The sequence below is a fragment of the Chiloscyllium plagiosum genome, chromosome 11, assembly GCF_004010195.1.
Source record: "Chiloscyllium plagiosum isolate BGI_BamShark_2017 chromosome 11, ASM401019v2, whole genome shotgun sequence".
Classification (NCBI taxonomy): domain Eukaryota; kingdom Metazoa; phylum Chordata; class Chondrichthyes; order Orectolobiformes; family Hemiscylliidae; genus Chiloscyllium; species Chiloscyllium plagiosum.
In genome coordinates this window covers 58,038,298-58,057,798 of record NC_057720.1, presented here as the reverse complement: position 1 = coordinate 58,057,798, position 19,501 = coordinate 58,038,298, and the positions used below count along the sequence as shown (strand labels likewise).

The 19,501-nt window shown below is 40.0% G+C and overlaps 1 protein-coding gene across 1 annotated transcript in view; it reads left to right on the top strand.

The window, feature by feature from the left end:
* cachd1 (cache domain containing 1) overlaps positions 1-19,501 on the top strand; it is a 165,391-nt gene that overhangs the window by 137,744 nt on the left and 8,146 nt on the right. The window contains exons 13-25 of the mRNA XM_043699442.1: positions 81-249; positions 1,076-1,218; positions 4,838-5,019; positions 6,366-6,476; positions 8,313-8,435; positions 8,826-8,925; positions 10,467-10,583; positions 12,315-12,475; positions 13,329-13,415; positions 13,647-13,763; positions 14,458-14,609; positions 18,484-18,645; positions 19,250-19,327. Of these exons, the coding sequence (XP_043555377.1) occupies positions 81-249; positions 1,076-1,218; positions 4,838-5,019; positions 6,366-6,476; positions 8,313-8,435; positions 8,826-8,925; positions 10,467-10,583; positions 12,315-12,475; positions 13,329-13,415; positions 13,647-13,763; positions 14,458-14,609; positions 18,484-18,645; positions 19,250-19,327 (1,702 nt within the window). The remainder of the gene's footprint in view (positions 1-80; positions 250-1,075; positions 1,219-4,837; positions 5,020-6,365; positions 6,477-8,312; positions 8,436-8,825; positions 8,926-10,466; positions 10,584-12,314; positions 12,476-13,328; positions 13,416-13,646; positions 13,764-14,457; positions 14,610-18,483; positions 18,646-19,249; positions 19,328-19,501) is intronic.

Here is a 19,501-nt window from a genome sequence, read left to right as displayed (position 1 = left end):
TGAAAACCATAGCACAGTTATACCTTGATGAGATTATAATTAAAAATTAATGTTAATAAATTTGTTACTTGTCTGTGCAGGTCCAGGACACATCCTTTATTCTGTGTATAGTGATGGTACAGCCTGAGGTGCCGGTAAAACACCTCAAAAATTTGAACACAGCACCGAGCAGTAAGCTTCTTTATCATAGATTGGATCTACTGGGCCAGCCTGCCTCTTGCCTGCATTTTAAGCAATTGGCAACACTAGGTAGGTGCATTAATTTTCAAGAAATGCTTTGAGGATTTGTAACTTGTGATTATTCCGTTGCTGCTCCTCATTGAGGTCCACTCAACCATGAGTCACCATTAAACAAGAAGGCAGCTGGTTACTTACCCAGATCTACACCTGTTGTATTCGGAAATTACTATTAGTGGTACATGAGAAAGGCTCAATGTTAACTTCAAATCCATCTCTAAGTTTTATTTTTCTATTCAAACAGAGGTATAGAACTTATTGCCTTCCCATTGCGCTCCCTGTCATGACATAGTAGGTCATGAGCACAGCAGCATAACGTGCTACCCTGTCTCCCCATTGTCATGATGTATGTTGATGCTTTATTTAACAAGCATTTGTTAGACTAATGGAAACAAAACCCTTGTCCAGTATTGTATTGGCAGAAACTACCGGGCTGTCACAAGAAACAGTATGAGATGTGGAAGGACCTCCCATGGGACTGTGTCTTAACACTAGGCAGCATCTTCTGATAGAGAAAAGTATTAGGGAACAGAATAGATTATGAAATGTTTCACATTCATCAAGTCTGTTGTTAATGTTGGATAACTTGATTAGCATCCCTGGTGTATGTTGCTTTTTTTTTACCCTATGCAATTGTAATTCCTTTCATCAAGGGAACCATTTTATGTTTCAACGTTACTTTATTATGAGGGCCCCAGTATCAAGTATCATTCAGTATTGGAAAGGTTGTGTCCTCATTAACTTGACATTGCAGTGATGTCTCTTAGGGCATGATTACCATAAGTCTTATGTTTGTGGTATTAATATTTAATACATGTTCTGATTGCCTGTCTTGCAGAAAGTCCCACGGTCATGCTGTCTGCAGGCAGCTTCTCATCTCCATTTGAGCACCTGAGTCAAGCAGAGACCAAACGCATGGTGGAACACTACACTGCTTATCTGAGTGACAACACACGTCTTATTGCCAATCCTGGACTCAAAGTATGTTTTTTCATTAAAAATACACCCTCAAATTTTCAAATATTGTAACATGCTCTTAATTGACAGGTTTTTAATGAAGGCCCAGCTATGTTTTGTGGTTTAAAGTTCAATTCAGTATCAGATAGTATGTGAAGATTGAGAACTGTACGATTTAACTTGAGAGAATTGTGGGAACAGAATAGTTTGTCCTGAGTCCTATAAGTTAAGGGATAGCTCAAACTTCTCGTAATCAATACTGGACCCCTCTAACTGATCATAAACTCAAAGGCATATAGAGCATCAAGTCTGTCAAGAGCTAAAGGTGAAAGGGAGGCAATGTACCCTGCACTATATTCTGCATTTTATTTCTAATATCCATGAGCAGGAATGGAAATTAAGATTACTTGTAGTGCAATGCAGTGTTTGTGTTTATGACATTGCTTTGCATTGTATCAAACTGATGACAGCCCTGTTTCAAATTATAGTTGTACGTAAAATGTGTGCTTTGCAGAACCATTGGATTTTGTCTCTAAGTTATTTCCATTTTGTAAATAGTCAATGTGTAACTCTCACCCTAAAAATAACAATGAATCAACTTTACTGTGAATTGAGAAAAACTCTCTTGGTAGCCTTTAAAGGTATGAGTCAGATGTCAGAGTAGTTAATGACCTTCCTTATAATGCACAAATATAAAGAGAAAAAAAAAACTCATTACAGATTTGTCACAGTACAGAAAGAGGCCATTTAGCCTATTCTGTCTGCAAAACCTCTCCAAATGAGCATTATGCCTTTGTGCTGTTCCCTTGTCTTTTTCCTGTAATCATGTACATTATTTCTGTTTAAATAGTCATCTAATGTCTTCTTTGAACCTACCTCCATCATACTGCCAATCAGTATATCCCAGATCTAAGCGCTCAATGGGCGATAGAAGTTTTTCCTCTATATTTGCTTCTTCTGCAGATGTCTTAAAATCTGTACCCTCTCATTTGTGTGTCTTTTACAATTGGAAACAGTGTCTCCTGATTTACTTTGTCCAGATACCTCATTATTTTGAAGGATTCTATCAAATCTATTCTTCACTTTCTCAACTCCAAAAAAAAAAATCCCAACTTCCCCACTCTTCTTCAGAATTGAATTTTCTCATGAGTGGAACCATTGCTATAAACTGTCCTGTGATCTCTGCAGTGCGTTCACATCTATGCTAATATTTGATACCAAATATTGTACACAACACTCCAACTAAGGTCTAACTAGTGCCTTATACAATTTCAGCATAACCTGCTTGCTCGTTTACTCTGTGCCCTTTTAATAATGCTTATAATATTTAATACTGTGTTATCTGCTTCCTCCACTTGCGCTGTCCTGTTTAATCGCTTATACACAGGTACTCTCAGGACTCTCTGCTCTGCACACCTTTTAGAGTAGTGTGTTTTATTTAATATTGTCTCTCCATGTTCTTTCTGCCAAAGTTAATCATCTCACACTTCTCTGCAATGAACTTCATCTGAACTTGTCCTCCCATTCCACCAAATTGTCTGTATCCTGTGAAATTTACACAGTTTACAACACTTCCACTTGCATGTATCATTTTATCATTTGCACTTTTTGAAATTGTCCCATGCACAGTAAGGTCTAGATCATTAATATGCATATCCAGAAAAGCATCCCTGTAGCAACTCCTAGTTATCTCAAAACTTGCTACTGCCTGAAAAATGTCCACTAACTATTAAACTGTTTCCCATCACTCAGCCAGCTTTGTTTCCTTGATGCTACTGTCCCTTTTATTCCACAAGCTCAGACTTTTTCCACAAGTCTTTTATATGGCACTGTATCGAACACCTTTTAGAAGTCCATTTATGCCACATCAACAGTATTAACCTCATCAGCCCTTTCTGTTACCTCTTCAGAAAAATACTGCAGCAATTTAAACACAATTTCCCCTTTATAAATATACAGTTGCTGCAACTTAGTTAGAAGACCAAGGCAGCCATTGTGGCCTCACAGCTCATAACCCAAGCGTTTTAGCTTCTGACCTCACTTGGGCTCTTGACCCCCAATTTGGAAACCCCTGACATAGTATTTGCAATTCTCTAGTCAGGGAAATCAGTGATCCTAATTCCAACCTGTGCAGAACTCCATTACAAACCTTCCTCCAGCATGAAAAAGATCCAGTGCATTAATCTCTATTTCATTTTACTCAGCCAATTTTGAAATCATGCTACTCCTGACCCTTTTTTATTCCATTAGTTTTAACTTTGCTCAAGTCTGTTGTGTGATGCTATATAAAATGCCTTTTGAAATTCCATGTCCATCACATCAACAGCATTATCTTCATCGACTCTTTCTGTTTCATTTTCCAAAATCTCCAGCAGTTTAGTCAAACATGATTTCCCCTTATTGCTTATTTATTAGTATTGCTGGAATGTTTTTTTTTGTCTCCCTTATAGTAAAGATGAAAGCAAAAATATTTGTTCATTCAGTTTGATTGTGACAGATCATCTCCTCTTTGAAGTTTGCTCACTGTTTATCTACAGTTCTTCCCAACCATCTTATTGTCCCACCTTGCTCAGCTCTGTTCTTGTCCCATTAATTTTTGCTTCCAATGTTAGGCATTCTGAAGAAGGGTCACTTGATCTGAAAAGGTAACTCTGGTTTCTCTCCACAGATGCTGCCAGACCTGCTGAGCTTCTCAGGCAATTTTTGTTTTTGATTCTGGTTAGGAATTTTTACCCTTGGTTGGTCATTATTGTTTTCCACCATGAGCAAATGCTGCTTGATGTTGTGTGGTATGCTTTTTTTTTTATTGGCTTTTAATTCTTCATATAAAATTGCACCAGCCAAGATCATCACCTATTGTCATAGAGTTAGAAACATTCTGTCCATACACAATCAAAACAAAACAATCTATGATTGAATTACTGAATGGATATAGCATCGAAGTTCAGCTCTTTTTTTTTCTTCTTGATTCCATTCATTATCAGGAGTGGGATAGTTGTATTGAATTAGAACAGTATATTTGAAATTACCTGCCTGTTCTCAGGAACTTGCTCACACATCCGCTCAATTTTGTGTGAATCATACGTGCATGTGAATTTTAGGTGTCATCCCTGACTTTCTCCTCTTATTCATTTTGGGATAAAATTTGCACATGCCTTCACTCTCCCTGTATTATCACTACATTAAAATTGTAGTTCCTTCTAGTATTGTTTAACCTTATCAAAGATCTCAAAGTACACCTTACTTTCCCAGGTCTTTCTTTTCTCCTTAGTCTAACCCATGCCTGACTTAATCATAGCTTTTGATTAATCACACTAAATCTCCAATTCTTTTTGACCTTGGTGGTATCCTGCATCCTAACCCTTGACCTTTGTTAGGTTTCTCAATTAAAAAAAAACCCTCAATGGGGAACGGATCAGGTCTGCACTTGTGTGAAATTAGGCAAATTATATTTCTCTCGCCTGGATAAATTGGAACACTGAAATCTGCACAGAGTCCTTTTTTTTCAATATATGAGGGAACTGTCTTTACAATTTTATACAGTCTGTTTAAAAAGCGTTTTAACAGGATTGATTCACAGCTTTGAAACTTCTCAGGCATATCTTTAAGAAGCCTTGTGTGTTTTTTTTCTGCCTGTGTGTAGTCCTCTGTCCGAAATGAAGTCATGGCTACCAGTCACGTAACAGATGAATGGATGTCACAAATGGAAATTGGTATCCTAAACAGTTACATTGTTCGACGTTACATAGCAACGCCCAATGGGGTGCTCCGGATTTACCCTGGTTCTCTCATGGATAAAGCATTTGATCCCACCAGGAGACAGTGGTGAGTTTTACAGGATCCACAGGAAGAGTTTTCCAGATTGCCTCAAAAGCAAAGCCACTTTATTAAAAAAAAAGTCTACGCCCTGCCTCAAGTCTTCCTGGCCTGTCCTTAGACTAAAGTGGTTTATGAGGTTTTTGTGTTTATGTGGTTCTAATGTATCTTTTTGTTGATGTTGCAGTAAGTTTATTTGATTTTAAATTCAACAATTTCTTTGGCTGCATATATTGTCCATGTAAGAATGTCATGGATGTGTTCCTTGTTTCTTCTATGACTCAGGTGATCTATGTAACTGGAGAGTATGAAAATTTTCCTTTCATAATTGGACTATTTAATTCACAAATTACCCTCCTCAATATTTCTTTACCCACTCTGCACGCCTTCTTCAGTTGCACACTTAACCAATTCCCCAACTCAACTAAAAATGTTATTTTTCACCCTTTAAAGTGTAAATTCTTCTGCAGGATGATTCTGTCCAGGTACCCCACCCAAAATTGTCATTCTTTTAAGTGTGAACCTAGACCCTGGAAGTTGGCAAGCTATTTAGTTGTAAGGGTACCTCAAGCAAGCTCTATTATTCTGAGTAGTGTTGAAATCTCTCTTTTCAGCTCTGATCAGATGAAAAATCACCCACTTGCCTTTCTCTGATTTTTCTGACCAATCTTCCAGTAGAACATCCTGCAGAACTCAACATAGGAAACCTCGGAGATATCGATGGGGGAAATCTGCGCAGAAGCAATGCTCTCAGTTCATGGCCCTTGCTGTCATATTTTGACAAGTGTTCACTAGCACACTGAAAAGCTTTCAGACATTTCCACAACTTTTCATTATGCTAGTGAATTGGTGCATGAGTGAATAGGTGGAATGTAGATGTATAAATGGGCAGGGTTGAGTTAGGAGAGTGGTAAGGAGTTAGGGTCAGATTGCATCTGGGTAGGTTGGTGAATAGTAATCTGAAACTGGGAACTAACATTTTTGCTCAGAAACACCTGAGGCTAGTTATAGTGCCCCTCAGTTTATCTTGTTAATATATTGATAGTCAAACCAATCGTACTATGAATAAAGTGTGTGGATGTGGTACCCAGGTCTTTGTTGCTTATCTCAGTCACATTTGTTTTGGCACAGAGTTTGGACTGAGACAATTTAGCCCACTGCAGGGGAAGAAATGCAGGAAAAGAAACATTTACTTCCCAGGGAGCAGTATTCGTGGATGGCTCAAGGCTGGATAGTGGAAATTACATACTAAGAGAAAATGCAGCCCTATTTTAATTTTAAAAAATGAATTCCAAGTATAAAATATTGTACTGAGTAGGTTTTTTTAGCTTGTGCAATCGTACTGTTATTTCTAGGTATCTCCATGCAATGGCTAACCCAGCTCTGATTACCTTTACTGGCCCATACCTTGATGTTGGAGGAGCTGGTTATGTGGTGACTCTCAGCCACACTATTCATTCTTCCAGGTAAACTTGAGATTTTAAATATCCATCATGGCACTAATACCATACAATCTGTCAGATGAGCAGTGTCTTTGTAAAGATGAATAATAAACCTTTTTTTTTGTTTAAACAAAACAAGTTGAAGTAGACCATTGAACTCAACAAAATAAAACCTTCCAGAAGCTTTATTTTAAAACATAATTTTCAGGAAAGTGATATACGTTTATTTTCTCCATAAAACTAATCCAATGAGTGAGAACCAAGTTCTGATGTCATCAGATGGTCCATTTATTGTTGTTTTTTTTACATTTAACTTGGATATCGCAGTACCATTAGTCTTTTGCTGTGAGCAAAGTATTTCTTATCGCATGTAGATTTCCAAATAATTACTTAAGAATGGTTTGTATTGAATCTGACAGAAATTTGAGCTAAATGGAAATTAAATGTGGCAAAAATAGCCAAGATGCGCCTTTGTTTGATGGCGGTTGTTGGTAAAGTGTTGGAAAAGGTTATAAGAGAGAGGATTTATAATCATCTCGAAAATAATAATTTGATTAGGAATAGTCAGCAAGGTTTTGTGAAGGGTAGATCGTGCCTCACAAACCTTGAGTTCTTTGAGAAGGTGACCAAACAGGGAGATGAGAGTAAACCAGTTGCTGTGGTGTATATGGATTTCAGCAAGGCGTTCGATAAGGTTCCCCACAGTAGGTTATTGTACAAAATGCGGAGGAATGGGATTGTGGGAGATAGAGCAGTTTGGATCAGTAATTGGCTTGCTGAAAGAAGACAGAGGGTGGTGTTTGATGGGAGATGTTCATTCTGGAGTCCAGTTGCTAGCGGCGTACCGCAAGGGTCGGTGTTGGGTCCATTGCCGTTCGTCATTTTTATAAACGACCTGGATGAGGGCTTAGAAGGGTGGGTTAGTAAATTTGCGGACGACACTAAGGTCGGTGGAGTTGTGGATAGTGACAAAGGATGTTATAGGTTACAGAGAGACACCGATAAGCTGCAGAGCTGGGCTGAGAGGTGGGAAATGGAGTTTAATGTGGACAAGTGTGAGGTGATTCACTTTGGTCGGAGTAACCGGAATGCAAAGTACTGGGCTAATGTTAAGATTCTTGGTAGTGTAGATGAGCAAAGAGATCTCTGTGTCCAGGTACACAGATCCTTAAAAGTTGCCACCCAGGTTGACAGGGTTGTTAAGAAGGCATACAGTGTTTTAGCTTTAATTAATAGAGGGATCGAGTTCCGGAACCATGAGGTTATGCTACAGCTGTACAAAACTCTGGTGCGGTGCACTTGGAGTACTGTGTACAGTTCTGGTTACCGCATTATAAGAAGGATGTGGAAGCTTTGGAAAGGGTGCAGAGGAGATTTACTAGGATGTTGTCTGGTATGGAGGGAAGGTCTTCCGAGAAAAGGCTGAGGGACTTGAGGCTGTTTTTGTTAGAAGGAAGAAGGTTGAGAGGTGACTTAATAGAGACATACAAGATAATCAGAGGATTAGATAGGGTGGACAGGGAGAGCCTTTTTCCAAGAATGGTGACGGCGAACACGAGGGGGCGTAGCTTTAAATTGAGGGGTGATAGATATTGGACAGATGTCAGAGGTAGTTTCTTTACTCCGAGTAGTAAGGGTATGGAATGCTTTGCCTGCAACGGTAGTAGGTTCGCCAACTTTAGGTAGATTAAAGTCATCATTGGACAATCATATGGACACACATGGAATTGTGTAGTTAGATGGGCTTCAGATTGGTATGACAGGACGGCACAACATCGAGGATCGAAAGGCCTGTCCAGCACTGTTATGTTCTATGTTCTTAAATCTGTCAAAGTATTAATACTGTTTCCTTCTCCAAAGATCGCTCTCAGCACCAGGACATGCTGTAGCAGTGATGGGTGTTGACTTTACTCTACGATACTTCTATAAGGTTCTTTTGGATTTGTTACCCATCTGCAATCAAGATGGAGGCAACAAAATCAGGTAGCTCAGGTGTTCTGCAATTTAATAAGGCACGACTTCCTTTTAAAAATTTACTTAAAATAGTTACTTGTAATTGATCTTTATTTGGCATTGATAAAGACATTTTTTGACAAAGACATTTTATTTGTTTGAATGTGCCATTTAGGTCCCCAGGCATGTAATTTTAATTTCCAGTTCAATGGTAGATGCTGTATATTGCCTTTTCAGACTGGCAAATGCTTTGTTCATGTTTCACTTCAATGTAACTTTTTAAAATGAAAATTGTCTCGGTCTCTTTTTTTTTAATGGTTCAGAACTTGCAAAAAGAAAAGCCTTTTAGATTTAAATGTTACCAATTCAATTGTTTTAAATGATGGAAGCTCTCCTGTACATTTGGCTTTTATTCATTAGGTGCTTTATCATGGAGGATAAAGGTTACCTCTTGGCACATCCAACACTGATCGACCCCAAAGGCCATGCTCCAGTGGAGCAACAACATATCACCCACAAGGTAGTAAAATACTATAGTCTGTGTTTAGTTTTTGAGCAATTAATTTTTAATACAGTGCAACATCCTATCAATTGCCAGTGAACCTAGTCAGAACTTGGTCACCTTAGAGGTTGGCTGACTTAGGCTCAATGTTGTTCTAGTAATCTTTAGGTGACACTGTTTTTGTCTTGTTTAAAAAGAAAGCAGTCAGTACTATTATTAAACTGTAAATCACTTATGGAAAAGAGAGAAATGAGATTTGTTTGGTATCGTTTTATCTTTAGAATAATATGGTTGGAGGTAGAATTTTGGAATTGATTGGATTCTGTGCTGTAAGCTTGAAAATTCAATCCCAGAATTAGCCGGCTGTAGTTTTAGGTCATTGTTGTTGATTGATCTAGACTGGCTAATAGATGGTCCCAGAGTAGCCTACTGTTTAGGCGGCACGGTGGCTCAGTGGTTAGCACTGCAGGCTCACAGCGCCAGGGACCCAGGTTCGAGTCCCACCTCGGGCACCTGTCTGCGTGGAGTTCGCGCATTCTCCCCGTGTCTGCGTGAGTTTCCTCTGGGTGCTCCGGTTTCCTCCCACAGTCCAAAGATGTGCAGGTCAGGTGAATTGGCCGTGCTAAATTGCCCATAATGCTAGGTGTGTTAGTCAGGGGTAGGTGTGGGGTTGGGAATGGGTCTGGGTGGGTTACTCTTCGGAGGGTCGGTGTGGACTTGTTGGGCCGAAGGGTCTGTTTCCATACTGTAGGGAATCTAATCTAATCTAATGTTCACTTGGGCTTGACGTTTTTTTGCAGTGACAACAAAAACACCATGACTCAATTCTCTAATTCACTGTTATCTGCTACAATAGCCTGTAACCAATGTGGCTAATTTGAGTTACAACAATGACTAATTGCACGTCCGAATAGAACATTTGAAAAATGAGTAATAAACAGAGTGGTTGACCCTGTGGCGTTGGTGCTTATTTACATGCAGTCTGCTTGAAAACTTTGTTTGTTGACAAAACGATAAGACTAGAAGCAGAGCGTGCAAGTATTTGCTTCTAAAGCAAAGATTTCCTCCCACATTTTGATGGTAAATTTAATAAATCTACACACGAAGCACATCTATCTGTTGTATGTCATCAACACCACAATGAAATTAGTTCATGTGCCTCCATGGTCACATTTACTTTATTTTGAATAACCGATCCAGCTGATACAGTGGTCCTAATTGGACAAATGGTGAAAACCATACCAATGTAATGTAATAAGCTATGTGGTTTTAAGCAGCTCAGTTCCAGGAATATCCCTGTGGATAACTGGAGACAATCACTTGAAAAGCCAGTAGTTTGGTTTGGGTTCTTAACATTACAATGAATTACTGCACCTTTTCAAGCAAACAATGCTTGGTAATTCCTTGAGTGACAGACCCTTGAAGAGAGTGAGATGCTCTGGGTTGTGATTCCAACAAGTAGCTTTTTCTTGCTGTTAGAAATATGAATTTGTAGTCATCTCTGTACAACTTTATGACAAAGTCCAAGCTAATTGTTTTTCCATTATTTTTCACGTCAGGAACCTCTTGTGGCTAATGACATCTTAAACCATCCAAATTTTGTGAAGAAAAATCTTTGCAACAGTTTCAGTGATAGGACTGTGCAACGATTCTATAAGTTCAACACCAGCATTGTAGTAAGTCAGCTTTTAAACTCTGCTAAAAATACGACCAAGTGGAGCAATCATTTTCTTTAGACTGATTTTACCACTTGATTGCTATCATAAGTCACACAGCACAGAACTGCAATTTTAAAAAAGTTGTTAAAATTTATCAAATTGAAGTTATTTACTGACTTTTTTTGTTCCTGAAAATACTCATTTTGCAATGCAGCTAGTGTTTTCTCTCTTAATTAAAGGGATGTTTTGAATCCTTCTCTTCCTTTTCACTTCCACTGTTCATTTCCTCTCCTAAAGCTTCATAGAACTGTGCCTGAATTAACTATTCTCATCTCATTCCCACGCCACAGTAATGAATGATGGAGCAAAAGAAACCTACTCATCTGACGTACAGGCTTTCTTCCTACAGTCATGCCAATTAGATCAGAAACTCAGATTTGTGGGCAATGAAGTCTAGAAAAGTCAGCCAGAAATTGAATTGTACCGTGTAAGTGCATCCTGCAGTGGTAAGATTGCAAAGCAGTGGGCTTTCCACCCCTCACTTGGGAGAAAGTCCTGCCCTCAGGAGCTGCTGGGAAGATTGTTGAGCTGCTCGATCACTCCTGGTAGTGTCAAAGCTCAGTTGTAGGCTCGGCCAAATTTTTGTTTTCTCCTGTAGGCCTTCTTTGTATTACAGCTTAATACAGTTCAGCCCATTCAGTCTGCTATAATTCTTTCAAAAAGCAATCCAGTTTGTCTCTCTACCCCGTTCTTGCCCACATCCTGCACTGTGCCAGTTGCTATTTTGATAGCTATTATTGAACCTAAATTCAACACCCTGTCATGCAGGCTGTGCATTGCAAATCCTACCCACTGATTGGGTGAAATGTGCCTTTTTTTTTAAGTTTGATGCTTTCTTTACCTTTTTTGTTAACCATGGATGTGTGTTTGACGCCTACACCTCCTTCGAATTTTTCTTTCTCAGAGTTAGTGTGCATTCTGAAATAGACGAAAGTGACGACTGCAGATGTTGATCAGAGTCGGGATTAGAGTGGTGGTGGAAAAGCACAGCAGGTCAGGCAGCATCCAAGGAGCAGGAAAATCAACGTTTCAGGCAAAAACCCTTCATCAGGAATGATGATGAAGGGCTTTTGCCTGAAATGTCAATTTTCCTCCTCCTTAGATGCTGCTTGACCTGCTGTGCTTTTCCAGCAACACTCTAATCTTGTCTAGTCTCCAGTATCTGCAGTACCCACTTCCGCCTAGTTGATTTTAATCTTAACTGCGAATCCTCTTGCAAGGGTGCCGACCTTGAAGAAATTCTCCCCTTGACGGGCTTTTGCCCGAAACATCGATTTTGCTGCTCCTTGGATGCTGCCTGACCTGCTGTGCTTTTCCAGCAACACTCTAATCTTGACTCTTCATTCTGAAATAGCTCCTTTAAATGTCTGTCACCGCTCCTCTATTGACCTACCCTTGAACTTAATGTGCCAGTCTGCTTTAGCTAGCTCTGCTTATGTGGTTTCACAGTTGCCATTATCTAAATTTAAAGTACGAAGCTTTGTGACTCAGTCTTCTCCTCAAACTCGACGTATGATTCAATCGTATTGTAATCGACGCTGTAATCATTATTGTGTTGTTAATCAATCCAATTGTTATTGCACAACACCACATTAATGATGCTCAACTTTCTATTGTGCTATTGGAAGAATTTAATTGACTGTTGTAAGCTTTTTGTGTCTTCATGTTGTTCTGTACTACTTTTAATAGGGTGATTTGACCAACCTTGTCCACGGTAGCCATTGTTCAAAGTACCGATTAACCAGGATTCCTGGCACCAATGCATTTCTTGGAATTGTTAACGAAACATGTGATGCACTTGCTTTCTGTGCCTGCAGTATGGTGGACAGACTTTGCCTGAACTGTCACAGGTCAGTGATGTGCTACTTGATAGAAGGCAGCAGTTTGGATACAGGGTACAACATTGCACAAACCATAGCAGTTTATAAATTATAATTTGTGTTCAATAAGTCCTATTACACAAATCTATGTGATGCCTCCTATTGTTTTCAGCTATGACATACATGCTGGCAACAAATGCATACTTTTAAGAGTTCTATGAACATCCACAGTAGAGCTGGTTGGTGTCTGCTCTCCAATATCCACTGGATTGATGGAAATAAGAATAATTGGGTCTTAGGGAATTTCTACAATCACAACTCAAAATTACTTTTGGGCATTGGTAGACTGGAGGTGCACCTAATTTCTGCTCTCTGGATGCTTTCATGTGCTCAATGACATGGAAACCTGCTGGATTCCAGCTCCACTCTAAATTGTGCAAATTGTGGCTCAAATGTAATTGCATTACAGTTCTACTCTGCTTGCTTACTAGACTCTGATTTGTTGGGCTTTCCTAATTTGAATGCTAAAATCTCATCTGCTTATAGACTACCCTCTTTAATAAATGAATGGTACTCCGTGAACTCCTAAGAGGAATAATGAATATTATACCATTTAAAGCTTCTAAGAAGATTAGAGTGCTCCGATACATCGAGTCATAACTATAGAAATAGTACCCATTAAATGAGATCTCTCTCTAAGCTGGCCATTTGATCAGGATGTGAAGCAGGTCTTTTTAATGGTGGAAAGCCAAGGAGAGGTGCATTGTCAATTGATTTTTCAATAATATGTCTGTTCAAAAATAAAAATTGAGAACCTGAGAATTTTGTTCTTTTGCAATGAACTTTTATTTGCAGTTAATAACTGTTGTCTTGTTTTGTCCAGGATGGAACAGAATGAGTGTGAGTGCCCATGTGAATGCCCCCTGGAGGTGAATGAATGTACTGGCAACTTGACCAATGCAGAAAGCAGGCAAGACATATCCCAATTTTTCTTTGTGTAGTTGACCTGGTAATATACTTGAGTCATAGGATGGGCTACCAACATACCAGGCAGCTACTGAGATTTGAGAATAAATCCTTAGCAAGAAATCAATGCTTTGAGAGATTGGAGAAATACGATATGCTGAGTAATTTTTCTGAAGTAAATATGTCAGCACATGCTCCTATGTAAGTAATGTTATTTTTTTTAAAATTAAAATAGAAATCCTAGTTGTGAAGTGCATCAGGAGCCACTGACCCTCGCTGCCTTTGACCCCAGTCTACAGGAAAGCCTCCCTCAGTGCATTAACACCAGATGCAGCCAAAGGACATCGAGCGGGTAATGTTACAATGTCTGAATCCCTGAGCCTGGAGATGTGTGAGACAATCATTTTTCTCTTTTTAACAAAAGGTGTTAGAAAATGGATGTGTTGTTTTATGCTTGACCACCAGATAATTTGAAATCCAGGAATTATTTTCCAAGTAAATAGAATTATAATCAAAATTTTTTAAATTAACTTTGTCTTTTGGTGAAGGTTTTTTTGTTTTAAATAGAGTCTCATTTTGGATAAGTTATTGAACCTTGTGAAAGCAAAAAATAGCACCAGTAGCATTTGATGGAATATTCATCTATATTGTTCCTACAAAAGTAAGAGCAACTGCTGATGACGATGCTATAAAATAACCAAGTTGCTGTTGCGCTTCATTAAGACATTAACTGTCCTCAGGCAGAAATACAGTTGAGCAATGCTGCCACTACATCCAGATTGAGTTAATGCAATCCTGGGCTATGAAATGGGGAGAAATTAGCATGGTTTCATTCTTCTGCTGGTCCCATGGGAACTTTTGTGGAAGATGCATTGACAGTGGAGGAGAACAAAATTAGCTCAACTATGATATTCCCACCATCAAACTGCTTAGAAGTACTCACCTATGTCAAGCTCACTCAAGTAAGATATCGGGGCAGTTTAATGTTTTTGAACTCATTATTCAGGAAGAATTAATAAAGACTGATCCCTTTCTTTGTATTTCAGAGATTGTTTTGGGGTTTTAGATTGTGAATGGTGTATGGTGGATAGTGATGGAAAAACTCATTTGGCTGAACCATACTGTGCTTCCCAGAAAGAATGCTTTGGAGGTATTGTGGGAGCCAAGAGTCCATATATAGATGACCTGCCTGCTCTGGGTAAGCGTAACCCAATGAAATGTAAGGATGGTGAACTGGTGTAAAAAAAAAAGAACACAATTACTCACTTATTTTGTGAATTGTATGCCATCTCTGAAGTATCCAGTCAAATCTGTAGGAATTCATTCTACGCCAATATGAATATATTATAAAAAGCGCTGCAGGCCAGGCAGCATCCAAGGAGCAGGAGAATTGATGTTTCGGGCATAAGCCCTTCTTCAGGAATGAAGCTGGTATGCCAAGCGGGCTGAGATAAAAGGTTGGGGGGAGTGGGGGAGTTTGGGGGAGGGGTGTGGAAGTGCAGGTGCAAAATCTCAGTCCCAACCCCCGGATTCAGCACCACCCTCTTGACCTACAATCTTCTTCCCGACCTCTCCCCCCCCACCCCCTCCCCGCCCTATCACCCTCACCTCCTTCCACCTATCGTATTCCCAGCGCCCCTCCCCCAAATTCCCTCCTCCCTACCTTTTATCTCAGTCCGCTTGGCACACCAGCCTCATTCCTGAAGAAGGGCTTCTGCCCAAAATGTCGATTCGAATGCTGCCTGGCCAGCTGCGCTTTTCCAGCACCACACTTTTTAATCTGATCTCCAGCATCTGCAGTCCTCACTTTCTCCTATATTTTAAAAAGCATGTAACACTGAATGCTAACATTCAGATAATAATTGATGATTGCCTTTTTAAGAATTAGACTGTCCATTGAAAGAACAAGCATTTCATTTATGGGAGAACAGTTATCCCAGTGTGACTTCCATGGGACAGGTCCCTGAACTAATTCCTGTAGTTTAAAAGTAAAGTGTCACAGTTTATTCAGTTGAATCAAATTGCAGTAGTGACTCCTTTTTGATTTTAATACACACATATGCTTCACACATTTGCTTGCAAAAATTCTTGCTTTCAAATAAAATAGGTAATTAAAATGTTAAATTAATTAAACATGCCTTTTAAAACTTTTTTCACCTTTCTTAACATGAAAGTGGTTTTCATATCCATTATTGTTTCTTTTCCTTAACTCACTTGTATGGCTACATTTTTAAAATCTCAGTTTCTTAGCTATTGTGATCTCGAGGCTGAGTTCTAATTAATTGGCAAGCCGTTTCAGTCTGGAGTGTATCACAACCCAGTTGACATATGTACAACTTGTTAATCTTTGCTGAAGCCTTTGTTCTTCCCAGCGAGTAGAGCTGGTACAACTGCTAGTCTCACAGGATTTAAATTTAATCTTATAATTCTGAAGACAGGTAATTGGCGGAGGTTGTTTCCTGTTTAGGCACCCTATACAGGAAGATTAAGCTATTATTTCACATCCAAGTGGTGAAGTTGTTCAAAAGCTCCCAAGATTTATTGAAAGCAGAGCCATTCAAACCTTTGAACAAAATTACAGATCTATCAGGCACTATACAATGTCAACAACATCACCTGGATATGCAAACTCACCTGTCTGCACTGTGGCATTAGAATCTGCCTCCTCCAAACTTACACCCAAACCTTACGTGAATGGAATACCACAGTCGTGTGCTGGAAAAGTACAGTCTTTCAATATCTTCCAAGCAGGAGCAAACATAAATCCACTTAGCCCATCTGACTAAAGTGTGATGGAATTTCTTTTAGAATCCCTACCGTGTGGAAACAGACCCTTCGGCCCAACAAGTCCACACCGCCTCCAAAGAGTATCCCACCCAAACCCATGCCCCATTATTCTATATTTTCCCCTAACCTAGAAATCCCTGAACACTATGGGCAATTTAGCATGGCCAATTCACCTAGCCTGCACATCTTTGGATTGTGGGAGGAAACCGGAGCACCCGGGGGAAACCCACGCAGACACGAGGAGAATGTGGAAATTCCACACAGGCAGTCGCCTGAGGGTGGAATCAATCCCGGGTTCCTGGTGCTGTGAGGCAGCAGTGCTAACCACTGAGCCACTGTGCTGCCCCGGTGTGTATAACCTTGTTGGGATCTTGTGATCCGCCTAGTCATATATTCCATTTTATATGGTGGATATGCACTTTGCCACCCAACCAATTTGGACATTCTAGCATGTAGCTCTGCCCTATAAAATCTCTCACTTCCTGTGCCTGACTCATGGAAGGAAAGAAATTATAAATTTGATGATCGCTCCTGCCCACTGCCGTCAGCTAGCCTGAATATTGCATGTCAAGAGAAAGCTCAAATGCTAAAATCCCCTAAACATTGATCTAGCAATAAGCACAGCAACAAATTACCATTTTCTACAATTAATCTCCAGGACAGGCTGTAGTCTAGTTTATAATGTTTGCAGTCTAGTGACCAGGTACACTGTACCTTGCTTTATTATGTTTAATATGCAACAAATGAACTGTTCTTTTTATTTAAGCTTGTTTAACATTGGTGATTTCAATTTCCTTTGTTATTATTTGTCCTTAATAGCAATTGTTCCACAATCACCAGCCACCCTCCTGTGTTACAGTTAAAATGAGCTGCATTTTCCCTTCCCATGAGGGCAAGGATGAATGTGGGTGCACTTTGAAAACAGTGTCTCAGAGGCCTCCAGTGTCAGCTTTCCAACACTTTCCTGACATGTTTTAAAGGGAGGATGGGGTTGGAGGGAGCTGACAACCCTTGAGCAGGCTAATTGAAGAGGTTGTTGAAGGGCTGGGGAGGGATGTAATCAACTTTTCAGAGGTAAGAAATGGAAAGGTGCCCAGTCTGTGACACCTTACTGCACAGCAGTCAGGCAATCCTAACCCTAACTCTGTCAAAGGAGCTGTCATTTATTGCAATTGCTGATTTTAAAATCTTGAAATAAAAGTGTAGTCAAATTGAGACACTCCCATAGTGACACAAAGCTCTCATTTTTTTCAGCAGAGTGAAATAAGTACAACTTGAGTTGGCTTTGAGGCTTTGGTCCTGTGCTTCCCTTACTGCTCCATTCCTCAAGGCAACAGCAAGCAAAGAGATGGCTGCCATTTTCCATTGAAACTCCTGCTTCAGGAAAGCTCCTGTCTCCATAGAGCACTTGGCACCTCCACCTTGGCATTGAATGTGCCTCTGGCTCGATTAGATTAGATTAGATTACATTACAGTGTGGAAACAGGCCCTTCGGCCCAGCAAGTCCACACCGACCCACCGAAGCGCAACCCACCCATACCCCTACATTTACCCCATACCTAACACTACAGGCAATTTAGCATGGCCAATTCACCTGACCTGCACATCTTTGGACTGTGGGAGGAAACCAGAGCACCCGGAGGAAACCCACGCAGACACGGGGAGAACGTGCAAACTCCACACAGTCAGTCGCCTGAGGCGGGGATTGAACCCGGGTCTCTGGCGCTGTGAGGCAGCAGTGCTAACCACTGTGCCACCGTGCCGCCCATAACGCCTTTGCATTTTTGAGTCAAATTCCACCATTGATACTGATTCGGTGTGGGCTGTGTTTTGGAAATGATCTGAAAACATCTGGCTCCTGAGCCTAGTTTAAAATTATAGCCCCATGAACCTGAACAGCAATTATCAAATCTTATTGGCAGCCAAGGGAACAGCACTGTTGACATCTGCCAGTCAGGGCTCAGCTCAGTATTCCTCCAGCCACAGTGAAAGCTTGGAAGCCTGACTGCATTCTTCAGGTTGTAGTTCTCCAAGTCCATCTCCATCCCTTTTTGCTAATCTGGACAAAGCATTAATGTTGTGGGATGTCGCTTCTCCTTGGATGCCCCGAGCATTGTTTCACCTTCATGGAACAAAAGGTGACATTTTCTCTGCGGAAATGGACTACCAGTTCTGGATTCAAGCTCAGTGGAGTGTTATTTCGAAGCGGCTATGTGAATGTATGCTTTTATTACTGATATTGAGTCAAATAATCTGTTCATAACTTATCACTTTTCTGATTATAGGAGATGAGGTCATAGCACTGAATATGATCAAAAGTGCCCCAGTTGGACCTGTGGCTGGTGGGATCATGGGGTGCATCATGGTCCTTGTTCTGGCTGTGTATGCTTACCGACACCAGATCCATCGGAGAAGCCACCAGCACATGTCCCCTCTCGCTGCACAAGGTAAGGACAATAACTGACCGTTCCAGAATTTTGAAGAAAAAGCGTTTACGATAAGATACAGGAAGTAGCAACCTCTAGAGAATATAGCTTGACAAATATAAACTTCAGTTAGGAATGTTTGATATTATGGATGAAATGATTTTTGCTAGAAAAGGAGGAGCAGGCTCTTTTCTTAGCTTGTGCAACTCAGTACAGTGTTCCATCCATCATCGTTAAGGAATGTTGGAATTCAGTTGTTCCCTGATAGTAATAGAACTACCTGGTAAGCCACTGAATCATCTGGAGCAAGAAATTTATGAGCTGACTGTTAGTAAGGTCAGGACAATGGGAAAGCAGCTCTGTCAGTTAGTGTAGCAATAAGATTGCCTGGTTATTCGCTTGAACTAATTCCCATGAATTCTTCCATTTCATTGTTTGTGTTATGATATCTCTAATGCTCTTTAGATTGAGCACAGCTCCCAGAATGCATTTAATGTGGCAAAACAATTTGCTCGCTGAAAGAAGTCCTCCTTGTAAATAGAAGTAAAATATCGATAGGAAAATGTTGCATGAAAATATACTCAAAAATAGTAATTTCATCTGAATTCTCTTTCTTAAAATAAAGAGATGTCTGTGCGAATGTCCAACCTAGAAAATGATCGAGACGAGAGGGATGAAGACAGTCACGAAGACCGAGGCATCAGTAAGTGTTAATAACTGTTGTGGGAAAAAGAGAAAATTATGATTTCTTAAAATCTTTTATTTTCAGTGAAAATGCCTCAGTCACAGATCATAGTGGTTCTGAATTCCCTTTGAAAGGACATCAAGAGCAAGTTTCCTTTTCCCTTTATTAGATCAGATTGAATTTTCAACATGG